Source organism: Bombyx mori, chromosome 18 (assembly GCF_030269925.1).
Source record: "Bombyx mori chromosome 18, ASM3026992v2".
In the NCBI taxonomy this organism is placed as follows: Eukaryota; Metazoa; Arthropoda; class Insecta; order Lepidoptera; family Bombycidae; genus Bombyx; species Bombyx mori.
Genome location: NC_085124.1, coordinates 15734589 through 15752365, shown reverse-complemented (window position 1 = coordinate 15752365; position 17777 = coordinate 15734589). Strand labels below are relative to the sequence as shown.

The 17777-nt window shown below is 46.1% G+C and overlaps 2 protein-coding genes across 2 annotated transcripts; both read left to right on the top strand.

Annotated features, from left to right (window-relative positions):
- Positions 1–1366: 1366 nt before the first annotated feature.
- Positions 1367–4765, top strand: LOC119629902 (uncharacterized). The gene is made up of 4 exons (XM_038017430.2): positions 1367–1465; positions 2577–2735; positions 3247–3387; positions 4485–4765. The coding sequence occupies exons 1-4, from the start codon at positions 1382–1384 to the stop codon at positions 4641–4643; spliced, it is 543 nt and encodes a 180-aa protein (XP_037873358.1). The 5' UTR covers positions 1367–1381; the 3' UTR covers positions 4644–4765.
- Positions 4766–9812: 5047 nt separating this feature from the next.
- Positions 9813–17421, top strand: LOC119629901 (uncharacterized). Its single transcript, XM_038017429.1, has 3 exons — positions 9813–12275; positions 14248–14386; positions 17318–17421. Exons 1-3 carry the CDS (start codon positions 9813–9815, stop codon positions 17419–17421), a joined length of 2706 nt encoding a protein of 901 aa, XP_037873357.1.
- The last annotated feature ends 356 nt before the right edge of the window (positions 17422–17777 follow it).

Here is a 17777-nt window from a genome sequence, read left to right as displayed (position 1 = left end):
GCTTGCCTGTTGTCTGCGATGTTCCACAACACAATTATCTCTGTTGAGTGCGCGACGGTACTGGTGTAGTAGTACTCACAGCAGGTAGCGACACTCGAGAGGGCGGCGCTTGTCTGTAAATATATGTACATATCAATTTACTAATTACTATGAGCGCGTAATTACGATGATCTATTACCTTCACACTAATTAGTTTTAACCTCCTGTGTAAATGTAGAAGATATTTACCATAATTCCAAATATCACGGCTGTCATTCTCTTACATCTCATCTACGTCTAAGAACTAGACCAGCGGACAAATAAACAAGCTAAACGATGAATCTCATGATAACGTCAAGACACCGTTCACAGCCCCGCAGTGAGCACTGGTGAGTGTTTCATCTAATCTAACGTTCAGTGCTAGTACCCTGATAAGTAGGGCGCCACGTGTACTCTATCGAGTGATGCGACGGTACCGAGATTTGTCCTTTGTGAGGGTGTTTTTATTGAAAGTACAACATCAGACAGATGAATATTTTACTGGTGGTAGGACCTCTTGTGAGTCCGCGCGGGTAGGTATCACCGCCCTGCCTATTTCTGCCGTGTAGCAGTAATGCGTTTCGGTTTGAAGGGTGGGACAGTCGTTGTAACTCTTAGAACTTATATCTCAAGATGGGTGGCGCATTTACGTTGTAGATGTCTATGGGCTCCAGTGACCACTTAATAACAGGTGGGCTGTGAGCTCATCCACCCATCTAAGCAATAAAAATAATAATAGTAAAAAATTATAAAATGTTTGAATGTAATAGTATAATTAGCTATGGTGGAGCGTGTTGCGAGTCCACACGGACACCGCGGCTTCGGATATTTGGGCTGCGAAGTACTCATGCGCTCCGGCTTAATGACGAGACGACCGTTATACACTACAATTGAGAACTCGACCTCATGTCTCAAGGCATAGAATTTGTTGGGTTCACCAGAGTCGATCAGCGGTACTCTTAGCGTCTGCTGATCCGGGGAGCTGTTTCCAGTAAAATCATGTTCGTTAGACATAATTATTTGTTATTTGATGGGGAAGCTGCTGTCCCCAGAGCATTTGTGAAACATTTCTCTGTAGGCGTTCACATTGTTCTCAACACGCACGAAGGTTGTGTCACGCAATATACATACATACTAATCTATCGTACTAACCGTGACTTTTCAACTACAATCTAAGTAGACAGTACAAACAAACACTTGACGTTGTGTACTTACTTAGTTATTATGAACCCAAATGAAACGCAACATTACTCCACAAAATTATGGGAAATTAATAATTCAGTGAGTTCAGTATGAACGATATTAAATGTCCATTAGTGAGATGAAATTCATTAAATTGTATATCACTCACGTGTGTCGTACGATGTGGGCTGCCAGTGTTTGTTTCTTGTTTGTGTCGCTGTTCCCACTTTGCCCGGGCCAGCTGGTCAAAACCGCGGAGAATTATGTGAGTTCTTATTTTAGATCGGTCATAGCTCCACATCTATTCTATTTCACTCTAGATTCATTTCTATTAGATTTAATTGGAGATTAAAAAATTCGACTAAAAGGTAGCCCAGTGTTAAATGTTACCCGTAGTTTATGGAAGCACTTTGGCCACTACAGTGTACCGATATCTTTTTTTTTTGCTAAGATGGGTGGACGAGCTCACAGCCCACCTGATGTTAAGTGGTTACTGGAGCCCATAGACATTTACAACGTAAATGCGCCATCCACCTTGAGATATAAGTTCTAAGATCTCAGTATAGTTACAACGGCTGCCCTACCCTTCAAACCGAAACGCATTACTGCTTCACGGCAGAAATAGGCGGGGCGGTGGTACCTACCCGTGCGGACTCACAAGAGGTACTACCACCAGTAATTACCCAAATTATAATTTTGCGGGTTTGGTTTTTATTGCACGATGTTATTCCTTCACCGTGGAAGTCAATCGTGAACATTTGTTAAGTACGTATTTCATTAGAAAAATTGGTACCCGCCTGCGGGATTCGAACACCGGTGCATCACTCGATACGAATGCACCGGACGTCTTATCCTTTAGGCCACGACGACTTCTTCGTCTACAGTAGGAACCTCGATAGTACTGGAATAATAACTAAACGAACATATGGCCCATTTGATGATAAGTAGTTACCATCGCTCACGGACGTCAGCAATGCCAGGGCCAAGCCAAGTCCTTGCCCACCGCTCAGTACTTCCCGCAGACCCCGCTTAGAGAATAGGATGTGCTAACGCTCAGGAGACACCGCGTGTACACCGTAGACCCTCGGGCCTGTACACCGACGACAGAGTGCGCGGCGACTACTCAACTGACGACACGACACGACACGGGAATACTGCCCACCTCTAGCTGTCGTGTGCGTCGTGTGTGCCAGGCGAGGCTGTGCCAGGCGAGCACATTCCCATTTTCTGATAAAAATGCAGATTATTTTCACCTTAGCTCGTCTACTTTTGATCACCGACTACTTTATGCTAGAAATTTGTAAGAGATGCTAGAAATATCATCCGACAGATGATGATCTATGAAAATCACTGTAAGTTTTAATCGATTCCAACAGGGTCCGTTCACGGTGAAATGGAATGACTACAGCGCGTGTCGCGGCCCCAAGGCCGTGAACCTTTCAGAGTACGTCACCCATCTGATCGTGGACAACGCCACCAACATCTACAAGGGGATCCTTAACTTCACATTCAGCAATTCAGCAAAAATGGATGAAGTAGGTCTCCCTCGCAGACAAGAGTGTCGCTGGGCACGATTCCGCGGCTGACTTTGTGGGCATTCCGGTATTCAAAACAATAGGTTACGTGGACGCGACCTGCACGAGCCACATTCCTATGAACTACGTGCTATGTGAAGTGTGAAGTGGTTCCTGGGCCCTACAGAGATCACGACATGAATGCTTGAATCCCCGTGATACATTATATTGTATACTGGCGACCCTACCCTTCAAACCGGCACGCGTCGTGGCAGAAATAGGCAGGATAATGATACCTACTTGTGTATTCAAATTTCCAGCACAACACACAAACACACACACACGCACACACACAACATACTCAAGAGTGCACACTACACCACACCTCTTACTGGTTGGTTATAGAGTCTACACTTGATGTCTAATGTGACATGAATATGTGTTCCCAAAAATGGGAAATATGTCCGCAACTGAATAAACATAGTTTGGATCGAAGCTACATGGACGAGCTCCATTCGGTTCATGCCCGCAGGTGAAGATGGTGGTGTACAGTCTGAAGGGTGAGCGCAGGAGCTTGCTGTGGAGTTACCGGGTGGACAAGCCCTGCCAGCACTACGCCATCGCGGACATCCTCGAGAAGCAGTTCGGGGTGCATAACTGTCTGTTTCTGAAGGTCATTACTGTAAACCTGTCATTACCCGAAGTTATCGGGAAATTATAAAATATTTCAAAAATAACTGATGCTTCGTTCAAACGTTACCCACACTCTTTTTTTTATTGCTTAGATGGTTGGACGAGCTCACAGCCCGGCTGGTGTTAAGTGGTTACTGGAGCCCATGGACATCTACGACGTAAATGCGCCACTCACCTTGAGATATAAGTTCTAAGGTCTCAATATAGTTACAACAGCTGCCCCGCCCTTCAAACCGAAACGCATTACTGCTTCGCGGGAGAAATAAGCAGGGTGGTGGTACCTACCCACGCGGACTCACAAGAGGTCCTACCACCAGTAAAATATGTGTGACCAACCAAACCAACTCAATGTTTGTTGAATGGCATGCACTCGTAGTACCTACTCATCTACGAGTAGAAGTTAAAAGCTAAAACCTATCAATCGTTTATGTCCTGGTGGATTTCATATTTTGTTTAACATAAAAAAAAAGTATACCTACAATACGCAAAAATGCGGCATCGATTTTAATAGAAACATTCTGTGAACTCTGTGATTGGGTTTAAAAACTGATATTTGATCTCGCTACGACAAATATACATTTGCTGGCAACAGTGAGTAGTCCATGTATGTATTGTATGTACAATATATTTGGTGCCGGTTCAAATTTCAAATACATTCATATTATTATTCACTCCTAATTGAACGCGACTAGACCCACGAGACCGTTCACGTCCACGTTTTCTGCTTTGGAGAATTAGAGCTTAGATTATTAATTTACATGTGAGTTTGTTTTCATCGTTTTATTGAGATTTCTTTTTATTTATATTTTTACCTGAATTTCTCAATCATTACTCCATACTGGCTGACCGATGAGCGTCTTTGAAAAATATACACATTTTATTTTGACAAATTTTTAGTTTCTAATTCTTAATTCTTAATATAATTCTGTAAAAATTGAAATACTTGGAAAGTGCTTAATAAATGTCTTTGGAGTGCTGATGCAGACATAAAAGTTGCTATAAGTGCCAGTCGAATAACAGTGACATATTTTTTGTCGACTCATTTCAAAAGGCCCAATATAAAAATTCCGTTTCCAGGGCCACCACGACTGGACCATCAACTTCACGGAGTGCGTGCACAAGTACCTCGGCGATTCGTTCTTCTACGGCGAGTTTGTCTTCAAGCTGTACGTTTTGTCAAAAAAAGGAAATATCGCTTGTCTCGTCTTCACGCCAATGTTTTCTAAGAAATCTTGATTTGGAAATTTATTTCCATTCGAAATCATATGAGATGTGATTTATTTTGAGAACAAATACACATGATTGGCAATGAATTACATTTTATAATAAAAATGTATAAAAAAAATCGATAACAACAATTTTATATTTCAATTAATTTTCACGAATATTTGACACCATACTACTATTATATTAAATACTAGGGACAACACAAATGCCATTACGTAGCACTGCTCCTAAAATTAATATTATACTGTCACATTTTACTTCTTTGTAGATAGGTAACGTTTTATTGTCACAGTAGGTTCTTTTTCTACCTAAGCTGATGGTCTTGAGAGACCATATCAGCGTCACCGGGCGAGTAGGTTAGCTGACGGGGCTCAGACTTGACGTTGTTGCTAACACGAGCCCTAGCAAGAGCAGTGCTTCGCAGAATCTACCACCGAATCGGAAACGCGACCTACTCAGAAGATCCGGCGAGAAACTCAGTGGCCTGACTACAGTAGTAATTATTTAATTAACGCAAGCGAGTTGATACTTCACACGAAGCAAAACCTCTCCCATCTCACAGTCATAGAGTTTGTCTAGCACAGCATGCGGACTTGCATTGTCACGTCACTTCGACAAGCTTAGCCACTCTTTCTCCGATTTTAAGTTTTAATAATAAAACTTAATCAATTGCAGTCTTTAGTAGAAATCATGCTTTTGTCTTAAAAAGGATCTTAAAGTAGATTGCACCTTGTCCGCAACTGTGTGCAAGCAGGGCCCTCTAGTCGTTCTTGACTTGCTCCTTAAGAAACTTCAAAGAATAAATAAGTAAACATGAAAACAAAGAGTATTGCAAGGAATCCATTTTAAAATCATTAAACTGTGAAGCTATTTACAGAGAACCGCCGAGAAGTAGATCGACCGACCAATCATGCTAATTTCAACGTTCATCATTTTAATATTTTACCTTTAGACGACTAAATTTACATAATTTCATTTAGGTAGTTACTTTTATTAATAAAACATTTTCAATCGAAGCCCTCAGTATTCCAAGCTTTTCTTCCGTCCCACCTGGTCTTTGCTGAGGCGCGAAACTGCGGAGATACCACAGAGGCGAAGTCACTATCTTCAGACATGAGATTAAATTCTTATTTGCAGGGAATTATGACACCCGTAATACAACAGTAGGTCTTTATCTGCGAATTACCATAATTTAGAATCACTGAAAGTTAATATTATTTTATTTATTTTTATATGGACATACATTTATTGGCTTTCCTCTGTAAAGTTCAAACAAGGAAGTGGAGAGTACTCAACGGTAGGCAGTGGCTTGGCTCTGCCCTTGGCATTGCTGAAGTCTATGGGCGACGGTAACCACTCACCACCAGGTGGGCCGTGTGCTTCGTCTGCCTACAAGGGCAATAAAAAAAAAAGTTGTATAAACTTTGGGAAAAGTAGAAGTCTGTCGGCGCACGGTCTAGTGAGTAAGGTGGATGACGCAAAACTTCCAACCCTAGCACTTGTAGCTTAGAGACCGTCTACTGTGCAGTATGAGGTCGGAGCAGCGGGGAATAGCTATTAGCCAATGTTGGCGACAGCGGCGTCGCCCCATAATTATAGAATAAGTTGAAGAATATAATAGAATATAGAATAGAATAATAGATTTATATAGATACGTACATAGACATAGAGTTATAACAAATAGATAAATAACAAATAGATAAATTATATAGAGTGCATATAGATAGATAAGGATATTGATAACGTGCACATAGATTTTATTAAGAATAGAACGTAAGTTGCTTTGAAATAAATAGTATACACTTTTGCTTTATTATTCCCGATAGTTTTAAGATTAGCATATTAACTTAAATGAACACGCGCCCGGCCCGCGTCCCGAAACGATGTAACAAACAGCATTTATCTGTGTTCAGGACCGGGTATTTTGTTTATACGGGCGCGTCATATAGATTAAGCATAGAATAAGTTATATGTATCGATAGGGATTACAACATAGAATAGTTAAGTATAAGGCATTAGTATATACATTTATTAAATAAATAGATATAACGAATAAACCGAGCCGATCATAGTGAAAATGATCTCGACGAGAGCCGTATTTTACACGAGATCTCTGTAGGGTAACATTCCGAGGTAGTTAAGCGACCCTGCGACGTTGTCAGGTACCTGCCGACCTACCGACCGACCCTCGACCGACTACCTGCCAACCGCCGGCCGCCGACCCTCCGAACGAAGATTACAAAAAAAAGCACGAGTAAAGACATCAGCGCCTCGAAGATATTTAATAATATTTATTGAAGACTTGAGGACCATTTAAAAGATCGTCGGTTATTGAATTCGGTTGTATTGACAGATCGGTCGGCTCGGTTTACGTTAATTAGTAAAGTTTTGAGTTTTAATTTCGAGTGAGCTTGTACGATATCGTACACCTCAGGACCCTACATCGACTGCTTCAGATCGACACGAATAATCGCCACGAGACGGGCATCCGGCGTCTTATAGGATTTCAAGAAATCTTATAAGATTCATAAACCCGTCCAACCTGGGTTGACGTCACTCGCCTTATTGATACGGGTGACGTGCTGCGTACCCAACAGCTGGTCCTTCGAGCCGGATACAGCGATTATTCAACGATGCCGATCACCAGGAGCAACAAGGGATCATCGAGGGAACAGCCACTCGAACTTGCGGTTCAAGAATCCAGTCCGGAGGCAACAGAAGCGACGTCGTACGAAACATACGAGAGCTCCGCGACCGGTACGACCCAGAACACAAAACTTGAAGAGGCAACGACGCGGACACGTGTTGAAAATAGACCCGCGTCGAAGAAATCGCTACGACGTAAGGAACTGGCAGCGAGAGCAGAGCTGGCGGAAAAAGAATTGATAGAAGCACAAGCAGCCGCCATAGCCGCCAGACTCCGCCTGCAATTGATTCAGGCCGAAAGCGAAGACGACGATGATTCCATTATAGAAGAGCCAAAGGACCGGGAGGACCAGGTCAGGGCCTGGGTCCAGACGTCGGCGGGCAGTATGGACAAGGAGCCCGCAGGCGAGCACATTGAGAACCACCCCGTCAGCAAGGCCAACATGGAAGATTGCAGCAACAGGGACCTGGCTAAGGCGATAGTGGAAGCGGTGAGGAGCGCAACGACCAAGGTGCTGCCACCACAACCCGACTACATGCACCAGTTGCCGACGTTCGAAGGCGACTGCAGGGAGTGGGTGGCCTTCAAGGCTGTCTACGAGGATACCGCTCCACTCTTCTCAAGCGCTCAAAACATGGCGCGGCTGAGAAGAGCGCTGAAAGGACAAGCCAGGGAAGGAGTTCGCAGCCAGCTGTACTCCGAGAGCACACCGGAGGAAGTAATGGAATCACTGCGGCGGTACTATGGAAGGGCGGACGCTTTAGTCTTAGCGGAGCTAGACCGCATACGAAGGCTTCCGACGATAAGCGACTCCGCCTACGACATTTGCTCACTGGCGAGCAATGTTAACAATACCGTCGCAGCGATCAGGGGACTGCGGAAACCCCAATATTTGATGTCGCCCGAGCTGTTGAAAAGCATCGTCGACAAAATGCCGACCATCTTGAGGTTCCGGTGGTACGACCACATCATCGAAAAAACTGAAGGAGACCCGGACCTCAACACGATGTGCGGCTTCCTGAACAAGATGGCGGACCGGTGCGGGCCACACGCCGTAGCCGAGGTGGCAACAAAAAGACAACCATCGAGGCGACAGGCGACGCACGCCACAACCGACTGCACCGAGCGTGCAACTTCGGACAGAGCAATGAGGGACAAGCCGGCGTGCCCGCAATGCAAGGAAGGACACCCGCTGTATGATTGTCCGAGGTACGAGAGAGCTACGGTGCAGGAACGATGGAGAATGGCAAAGGAGTCGCGCCTGTGTTACAAGTGCCTCGACGGTAAGCACCGGAAGCAATCGTGTCAACGACCGCCATGCCGCACGTGCAAGCACTGGCATCACCACTCGCTACACAACGAGAGGCCGGAGACAGAGTCAGCAGAGAACAGGGAAGTCGCGAACAACGTGCGACTCCCTATCAACTGCACACGGATCGGCAGGGCGTACTTGAAGATGGTGCCCGTTGAAGTGCACGGGCCGTCGGGATCGACGACGGTGCTGGCCCTGCTGGACGAAGGCTCCACGGTAACTCTCCTGGACTCGAGCGTGGCGAAGCAGATCGGCCTGAAGGGACCCAAGGAGACGCTCCGCCTCGAGACCGTGGGCGGGAAGACTCTAACGAAGAAGGACTCGATGAAGCTTAACATCCGAGTTCGAGGGCTTCACCAGCGGCAGAAGAGGACGATCTTCGGAGCGCGCACAATGGATGACATGAGCCTTGCACCCCAGCGACTGAAAAGAGAGACCATCGAAGGCTACGCGCATCTGAGGAGCCTGGCGGACCAGTTATATTACGAAGAACAATCCCCCAAACTATTGATTGGGCAGGACAACTGGGGACTCATCGCCGCCAGGAGGACGCGCAGGGGCAGAAGGAACCAGCCGGTAGCCTCATTCACCCAATTGGGATGGGTGCTACACGGCCTCGACAACAGCAATGCAAAAGAGGTCAACTTTCTCACCTGCGCCCATGTATCGATGCGCGAAGAGGCCTTGGACAGACAGGTGAAGGAGCACTTCACGATAGAGTCCCACCCAAGCGTCCGAGCACGGATATGGAGGCGAAGGCGTTTGACATCTTGGAGAAGGAGGACGACAGAGGTTGGAGACGCGATGATGGCCGCTTCGAAACTCGGACCTACAATCCCTGTTCGAAGCGTTGTTGCGGTTCCGGAAAAGGCTCGTCGTAGTTGTCGCGGACATCAAGGAGAGGTTCCTGCAGATAAGGATCAGGAACGAGGACCGCGACAGCCCAAGATTCCTCTATAGAGAAGATCGACGCGAGGCCGCTCCAAAGAGTATAGAATGACGTCGGTCATATTTGGAGCGGCCTGTTCACCGAGCGCGGCGTCGTTCGTTACAAATAAGAATGCCAAGGATTACAGACATCGATATTCAGAAGCCGCGTGGGCAATAGAAGGCGCTGCATTCTGGCGAGCCTCGCAGGCGGTGTGACCCCAGGAGACATAGAGCTGGGGTCGAAGGAAGAAAAGACCCTGGGCCGCGGTGGTTCTATGAGTCGGACGAGATGGTTTTCTGGATCCATCCACGAGACTCAAAGGATATAGAAGCACGAACCCCGACCAAACGAGAAGTGACTAGCGCGGTAATGTCAACCTTCGACCCTATGGGGCTGGCATCACCCGTGCTAATAGAAGGGAAAGCGCTCATTCAGAGCATTTGGCGGAGCGGGATCGACTGGGACGACGTCATCCTGGAAAAGGACGAGGTGGCGTGGAAACGCTATATGGAGAACCTTCGCATGTTGCAAGGCCTCCGAATAGCAAGGTGCTTCTCGTACTGTAACACTGAGGGGGAGCTGCACACGTTCACCGACGCCAGCGAGAAGGCCTACGCGTGTGCAGTCTATTGGCGTCAGAGGACAGACGAGAGCACCTACCGCGTCACGCTTCTAGCAGGGAAAGCCAGGGTGACCCCACTGAGACCAGTCTCTATCCCAAGGCTGGAGCTGCAAGCTGCACTGCTGGGGACAAGGATGGCGCAGGCGATAGCGAACGAATTGGACATCGCGGTCGGCAGAAGGACGTACTGGACTGACTCCAGTACAGTTCTGACATGGATAAAGACCGACCCACGCACGTTCAAACCTTTCGTTGCGCACCGACTCGCCGAGATAGAAGAGTCAACGAAGCCCCAAGAATGGCGATGGGTGCCTGGCTCGCAAAACCCAGCAGACGACGCAACTAGGGAGGCGCCGGCGGATTTCGACCACACGCATCGGTGGTTTAATGGACCCGAGTTCCTGACGTGGGATGAATCGCGCTGGCCCAAGCCGCGAACATTCAAGCAAGAACCGTCTGGAGAAGAGAAAGAGGCCTTCCTGGTCGCCACTGCGAGGACCGCTGACGCTAGACCCACGCCCGATCCGCACAGATTCTCGAGCTGGGTCAAGTTATTGAGAGCAACAGCCAGGGTCCTCCAATTTATCGAGCTGTGTCGACCCCGGAAGGAGAGCGCCTGCGTGTCCAGACAATTGGAGCAGCAAGATCCCACGTGGAGGACGACGCGAGCGAAGCAGCCCCGATCAACATGGAAGATAAGGACTCCAGAAGCACCTACAGAAGCGTGGCTGCCGCTCGATCCGCCCCACTTGAAGAAGGCGGAGAAGATCCTACTGAGAAGCAGCCAAGGAGAGAGCTTCGGTGAAAAAGATCCCGAACGTCACCCCAAGTTGCGACGGCTCGACGTCGTGATGGAAGATGGCCTGTTGCGCCTGCGCGGACGTATCGACGCAGCGCAATACATAGATGCAGGCTGCAAGCGACCGATCGTGCTGGACGGGAAGCACGTGATAGCGAGATTATTGATCAAACACTATCACGAGGCGTTCCAGCACGGTAACCACGCAACGGTGATGAACGAGGTGCGGCAGCGCTACTGGATCCTAGGTCTAAGATCGATCATTCGAGCGACGGCCGTCCGATGCCAGTGGTGCAAGGTCTATCGGAGTACACCACGCCTACCGCCCACCGGAAACCTGCCGATAGAGCGGCTACGACATGGAGAGCCGCCGTTCACCTGTGCTGCCGTCGATTACTTCGGGCCGATGACGGTGACTGTAGGACGACGTCACGAGAAGAGGTGGGGCGTGCTGTTCACATGCCTCACCACGAGAGCAGTTCACATGGAGCTAGCAGCGTCACTGACGGCAGACTCAATGCTGTTAGCGCTGCGCAGGATGGCCGCCCGGCGAGGAACGCCCAAAGTCATTTACAGCGACAATGGGACTAACTTCGTCGGCGCTAACAAGGAGCTCAAGCAGGCGATCGAGAACGCGAGGGAAACAGACGTCGTGTCACGGGCCGCTCAGATGAACATAAAATGGAAGTTCATCCCGCCAGGAGCGCCGAATATGGGAGGCGCGTGGGAACGCTTGGTGCGGTCCGTGAAGACCGCGCTGGCGGTCACACTGAAGGAAAGACACCCGAGGGAAGAAGTTCTGCACACTCTTCTGTTGGAGGCAGAGCACGTCATCAACTCGCGACCGCTCGTCGCTAGGGAAGAGAGTTGGGAGTTAGAAGCACTCACGCCGAACCACTTTCTCATAGGGAGGTCCTGCGGAGCTCCGAGCATCGGCGACTACAGAGACGAAGACCTGACCGGCAAAAGGACATGGAGAGTGGCGCAGCGTATGGCAGACCACTTCTGGAGTAGGTGGGTCAAGGAATACCTGCCCACGCTGCTGCCCAGGAAGATCGACGGGAGAGCAGCTGGCGAGGACTTGCAGTGTGGGGATACCGTCCTCATAGTGGACTCCACGCTGCCACGCAACACATGGCCGCGCGGGCAAGTTGTCCACACCTACCCAGGTCCCGACAACCGTGTACGAACCGTCGACGTCAGAACGAGCGGCGGTTTGCTTAAGAGACCTGCCTCCAAGATGATCCTACTGGTGCCTGCAACGAGCGACGAGCCCACGCCCATAGAGTCGCCACGACAAGGAGTCGGTGCTACGCACGAGGGGGAGGATGTTGGCGACAGCGGCGTCGCCCCATAATTATAGAATAAGTTGAAGAATATAATAGAATATAGAATAGAATAATAGATTTATATAGATACGTACATAGACATAGAGTTATAACAAATAGATAAATAACAAATAGATAAATTATATAGAGTGCATATAGATAGATAAGGATATTGATAACGTGCACATAGATTTTATTAAGAATAGAACGTAAGTTGCTTTGAAATAAATAGTATACACTTTTGCTTTATTATTCCCGATAGTTTTAAGATTAGCATATTAACTTAAATGAACACGCGCCCGGCCCGCGTCCCGAAACGATGTAACAAACAGCATTTATCTGTGTTCAGGACCGGGTATTTTGTTTATACGGGCGCGTCATATAGATTAAGCATAGAATAAGTTATATGTATCGATAGGGATTACAACATAGAATAGTTAAGTATAAGGCATTAGTATATACATTTATTAAATAAATAGATATAACGAATAAACCGAGCCGATCATAGTGAAAATGATCTCGACGAGAGCCGTATTTTACACGAGATCTCTGTAGGGTAACATTCCGAGGTAGTTAAGCGACCCTGCGACGTTGTCAGGTACCTGCCGACCTACCGACCGACCCTCGACCGACTACCTGCCAACCGCCGGCCGCCGACCCTCCGAACGAAGATTACAAAAAAAAGCACGAGTAAAGACATCAGCGCCTCGAAGATATTTAATAATATTTATTGAAGACTTGAGGACCATTTAAAAGATCGTCGGTTATTGAATTCGGTTGTATTGACAGATCGGTCGGCTCGGTTTACGTTAATTAGTAAAGTTTTGAGTTTTAATTTCGAGTGAGCTTGTACGATATCGTACACCTCAGGACCCTACATCGACTGCTTCAGATCGACACGAATAATCGCCACGAGACGGGCATCCGGCGTCTTATAGGATTTCAAGAAATCTTATAAGATTCATAAACCCGTCCAACCTGGGTTGACGTCACTCGCCTTATTGATACGGGTGACGTGCTGCGTACCCAACAGCCAACAAGCTCCTATATCATTGTGTCCAGTTCCTCGCAGTACACAGACGCAGTAATTACCTACCTAACACCTATGATCAAATTCCGAAAATAGTCGGTATTCCGACACTCCGCACTTTATACGCGTTAATAGAGAGTTGACCTATCGGCGGTTCGCGCTCAAAGGGTCAATTCGTGATTGTTGAGTTTAATTTTGGGTGACGACGAGGTCCTTTTTTTAGATCAAAATTTCCATCTCCAATAAGGTACAAATGTAGTGAAAACAAAACGCTAATCAATAAACAAATTACTGTATTTGTAAAATATAATTCCATTTTTTTCCATATATTCGTGTATTGACAGCCATACATAAATTCCATTTCAAATGGCCACTTCCATGTAAAATGGCAACTTCATATAGTAAATAAATATCTATTGTATGTGGGGTACACCTTCACCTATTACGAGCACGTTAGTGACGTTTTAATCCAGATTGGCTTTCAGCATATGCACATCTGAAATTAAATACACCGATCTCAACCGAGCCGGCGCTGGTTGATTCCCCCACGCCATTGATGCTGTCATTAACCAGAGCTAATTATTGTCAGTGAATCATGGTTCCGTAACGGCATTACGCGCGATCTGCGCCACTAAATCATTTGCACGTTCCGAATTGACTACCTGCACTCTCTGCAGTCACGGCTATAGGAAACGGATTCAACTCGAGTGCTATAGTAATACGCTAAAGCTACAGTTGTTAGGACGCTACGATAAATTCAGAAGAAACATTAAACTTAAGAATGTTTTTTTCTTTGGAGTATGGGGCCGAACCTCCCATGAGGTATCCGTGCCTAAGGGGCACGCAGTATATATGGAACTTGACGGTCTGCAGATGTTGGGAGCAGACCGCGAGCCCAAGGATGGCCCTACCACACCAAACGACTCCACTTTGCACTCTCTCAGCCGACGTCCGACCTCTGCCCGGATTTAGGACCCTTTAGGTCCTTAGGGTCGTCGGCGACCAACAACGCCAGTCTACGCGGTATAGCGGCCCGTCAATCCCCGCGGGCGATGCCGCTGATGTTCCAGGATAACCTGCTGGGTTAGAACCAGTCTGCTGTACGAAATACACCGCCGACCGGGTTGCTCTTCTACAGTACGCGAGCGTGTGCTCCGCCATGTTCTCGTCACAACCACTTCAGTGGTGGCACTCCGAGGCCTTTCCCTCCGGGTGACGAGGTGCCGGTAGCGACCAGACCAGTGTCCTATGAGTACCTTAGTCGTTGTATGAGATGTTATAGTGACGAAATAATATATTATTATGCTTTTATTGCTAAGATAGTTAGACGAGCTCAGAGCCCATCTGGGGTTAAGTGGTTAGCGGAGCCCATGTACATCTACAACGTAACAATCTCAAGACATGAGTTCGAATGTCTCAGTACAGTACAGTACAGCGGTTACCCCGCTCTTCAAGCCGAAACGCATTACTGCTTCACGGCAGAAATAGGCAGGGCGGTGGTACCTACCCGCGCGGACTCTCAAGACGTCCTATCACTAGTATGTTTGTGTGTGTTAATTTTAATAATTTAATTTATTACTGACTCTAATTGTAAAGGAACATTTCAAAAAAAATGACGCTGATACTAAATTTAATAAATAAAAAAAATACCTTAAACATAACTTAAGAAAATAAATACAAAGAATAAAACGGTATTGACATAGAAATATAAATAAAATATCAAAATGAACTCTGTGTAGTATTTATTGTTGTCAGATACCGAGAATTGGAAAACAAAAGATTAGCACTGTCACGGATAGAGTATGAAACAGAAGGAACTGTCGGGCAGGTGAATTTATCACGTTACACGCATCCACCCGGCGAGTGCCGGCGCCGCCGCGTCACCCGGCTGAATTATTATCATCCAACACAGGCTAAATGTTCGCGCTTACTCTTTATAACGCTCGCTCACGCATAGCACGCCATAGAATATTTGTAATAGAAAGAATGTTAAACGATCTCGCCTGCGTGGTCTAGGATACCTCCACCCCGTCTCTTCCGGAGGGTGTCGCATAGGATGACTAGTGGATTCGGCCGTTCTACAATACATATACCATGTCTCGTCTCACGGTGGGTGGCGACATCCACGTCGTGTAGCTTGTGGGCTCACGTAGGCGATTATTGTCAAGTGGAACCTGCGTCTTGCTACCCAGCTAGGGTAATGTTTTTATTTATCTGTTGCCTAGACAGCACAACGCGAATGCAGCTGCCAACCTAAAGATATAGCTTAGCTAGATAGTCAATATTCTATATACATAATTAAGACCAAACTGCGTATTTGTTTTACGAAAGAAATAAGCAAAATAGTGGTATCTACTCGCATTGACCTTTAGTAAATCACTACTAGGCGTTGTAAGACGTTCAGAGCGCTACGTCAGGATCTCTAGGTATTCGGAGGGCGCGGTGTAACGCGGTGTATGCCTAACCAATTACCTGTGAGAACATTATCATTCAGGTTCTCTAACCTCAAATAATAGATTCGCGCTTCTTTTGAGTTGACAGGGCTACCATCCTATGAACATAAATGTGCACGAACGTGTATTTAATTAGTATATTAATTAAAGAAACCATTTAATTGAAGCTCGATGGACTTGAATCACCACTATGTCCACTTGTGAGAACATCGTGGAACATCTGATGTCAAACCTTTATCTCGTAGATAAAGTTTCAATTTCATTCTACTCTTTGAGACGTAAGGTTGAATTTTATTTGTATTAACATGAATGATAGATCGCCGATACGATGATCCCGTATCCAATCGCGCACCCCGGATCGCAATTATTAACACTACGAGTATTATAAATATTTATAAGCCGTCGTCTATTCTTAGAAGTCCACGATGTTAGGCATTACTAGTTGATATCAAATAGTTTATAATTCTTCATTATACGGCATCTGCAACATTCTATGTAACTACACGTAGATGCTATACTACGAGTATAACGATATTAATTTATGTGATTTGAAGGGCACCTACACTTTCTTGTGAATTTTCAGTTACTAAAATAGTTCTTCTATCTTTAAAGAATTTAAAGTCGTACTTGGAAATTATCATTTTTGCAGCTTAGTTCGTGAGAAGTTCATTTAAATATGGCAATTGGGAGCACTAAAATCGACCTTTTGTAAAAGAGCGTTGTTTTTTCGTTCAGGTACAATAGTAGACTTTATCACAAATAAATTCACGTGAACTGAGTTCACTTCTCAGGCTCCATTAGGTCCATTAAAACATCTACTAGACCTTTATCAACTACATATTGAATCAAGGAAACAAAATTTGACAGTTAACAGTGATGGAATACATCATTGTCTGAATTATATAGTAACAAAAAAAATTTTTAGTAATTTTTGAACTATGAAAATATAATTTAAAGAATATATAAATTTTAAGTGAAATTTAACACGTTAAATAAATTCGATGGACGCTGTCTTAGCATAGTTGAAATTACTTTAAGTTACTATACTTTATCTCGCTTTCATTATTGTGGTTTTACTGGATCCAACATTTCTGATAATTTACAGTTTTCAAGGTGCAAATCGTACCAGTTCTTAGCACTTAGGTAATTGTAAGTAATTCTAGCAGTTTCATATGTAATTCCTACAAGCATACTCACCTGTGATGAGGAAGTGTCCACAGTGGCTCGAGGAGGCCGGCGCGTCCACCTCAGGCGTTATATACACATAGCGGATAGGCATTACCGTTGAGACTTCATGACTACTAGTCCGACTGAAGAGGTCACAAAGCCATATGTCTTACGTCGTATCTACGATCACAGAGACGATAAACATCAATTCTAATTATTAAACTAGATGAAATAGGATCCGCTCATATTATTTGTTCAATATAATCTAACGTCAATTAATTTTAACGAAACCCGTGAATGTTGATTGCGACGCGTGCCGTATCTATTACGTTGTCTGAAGCGATGTGTTCACGGCGAGCGGGTGTCTTTGCTTCATCTCAAATTCTCGCTTTAGGATTGAAGTTTGTGTTTATATGTGCGTGTGCGCTCTTCCTGATGAAGCTTGCGGCCGGGGCGGTGTCCCTGCACTTGGCCAACGCGTTCAACACCCTACCCTGAGCGGTGATCGCGGGTGCGCTAGAGTATCACGGTGTTACCGAGTATTTTCATCGGCTGATCGGGTCCTACTCCGAGGAAAGTCTGTTGTGTGCACATGTGTTCCTCAGGGGTCGGTCTTCGGCCCTCTCCTATGAGACATCGGCTTCGTGGGTGCCCTTTGCTCTCCTCTCCCGTTGCTGAGCGTAGCTTGTTACGCAAACGACACTTTGGTAGTAGCCCGGTACAGATGCGATTCCGGTCCCTTTGATGTATTCCAGTTCACGCGTCCAACACAAACTCAACCATTATTTGATATTGATAACAGTGGTGGGTTAACAGTATCTATGTACCGCGGGTTGAGACTGTTGCGTGCTGCA

Bases quoted from the DNA above. Each gene is read 5' to 3' on its own strand.
- LOC119629902 (XM_038017430.2), top strand. From the start codon at position 1,382: ATGTGGGCTGCCAGTGTTTGTTTCTTGTTTGTGTCGCTGTTCCCACTT. The intron at 1,466-2,576 runs GTGAGTTCTTAT...CGATTCCAACAG, and splicing joins TCAAAACCGCGGAGAATTAT to GGTCCGTTCACGGTGAAATG. The intron at 3,388-4,484 runs GTCATTACTGTA...TTCCGTTTCCAG, and splicing joins ATAACTGTCTGTTTCTGAAG to GGCCACCACGACTGGACCAT.
- LOC119629901 (XM_038017429.1), top strand. From the start codon at position 9,813: ATGGTTTTCTGGATCCATCCACGAGACTCAAAGGATATAGAAGCACGA. The intron at 12,276-14,247 runs GTTGGCGACAGC...GCACTCTCTCAG, and splicing joins CTACGCACGAGGGGGAGGAT to CCGACGTCCGACCTCTGCCC. The intron at 14,387-17,317 runs GTTAGAACCAGT...TTCTCGCTTTAG, and splicing joins GTTCCAGGATAACCTGCTGG to GATTGAAGTTTGTGTTTATA.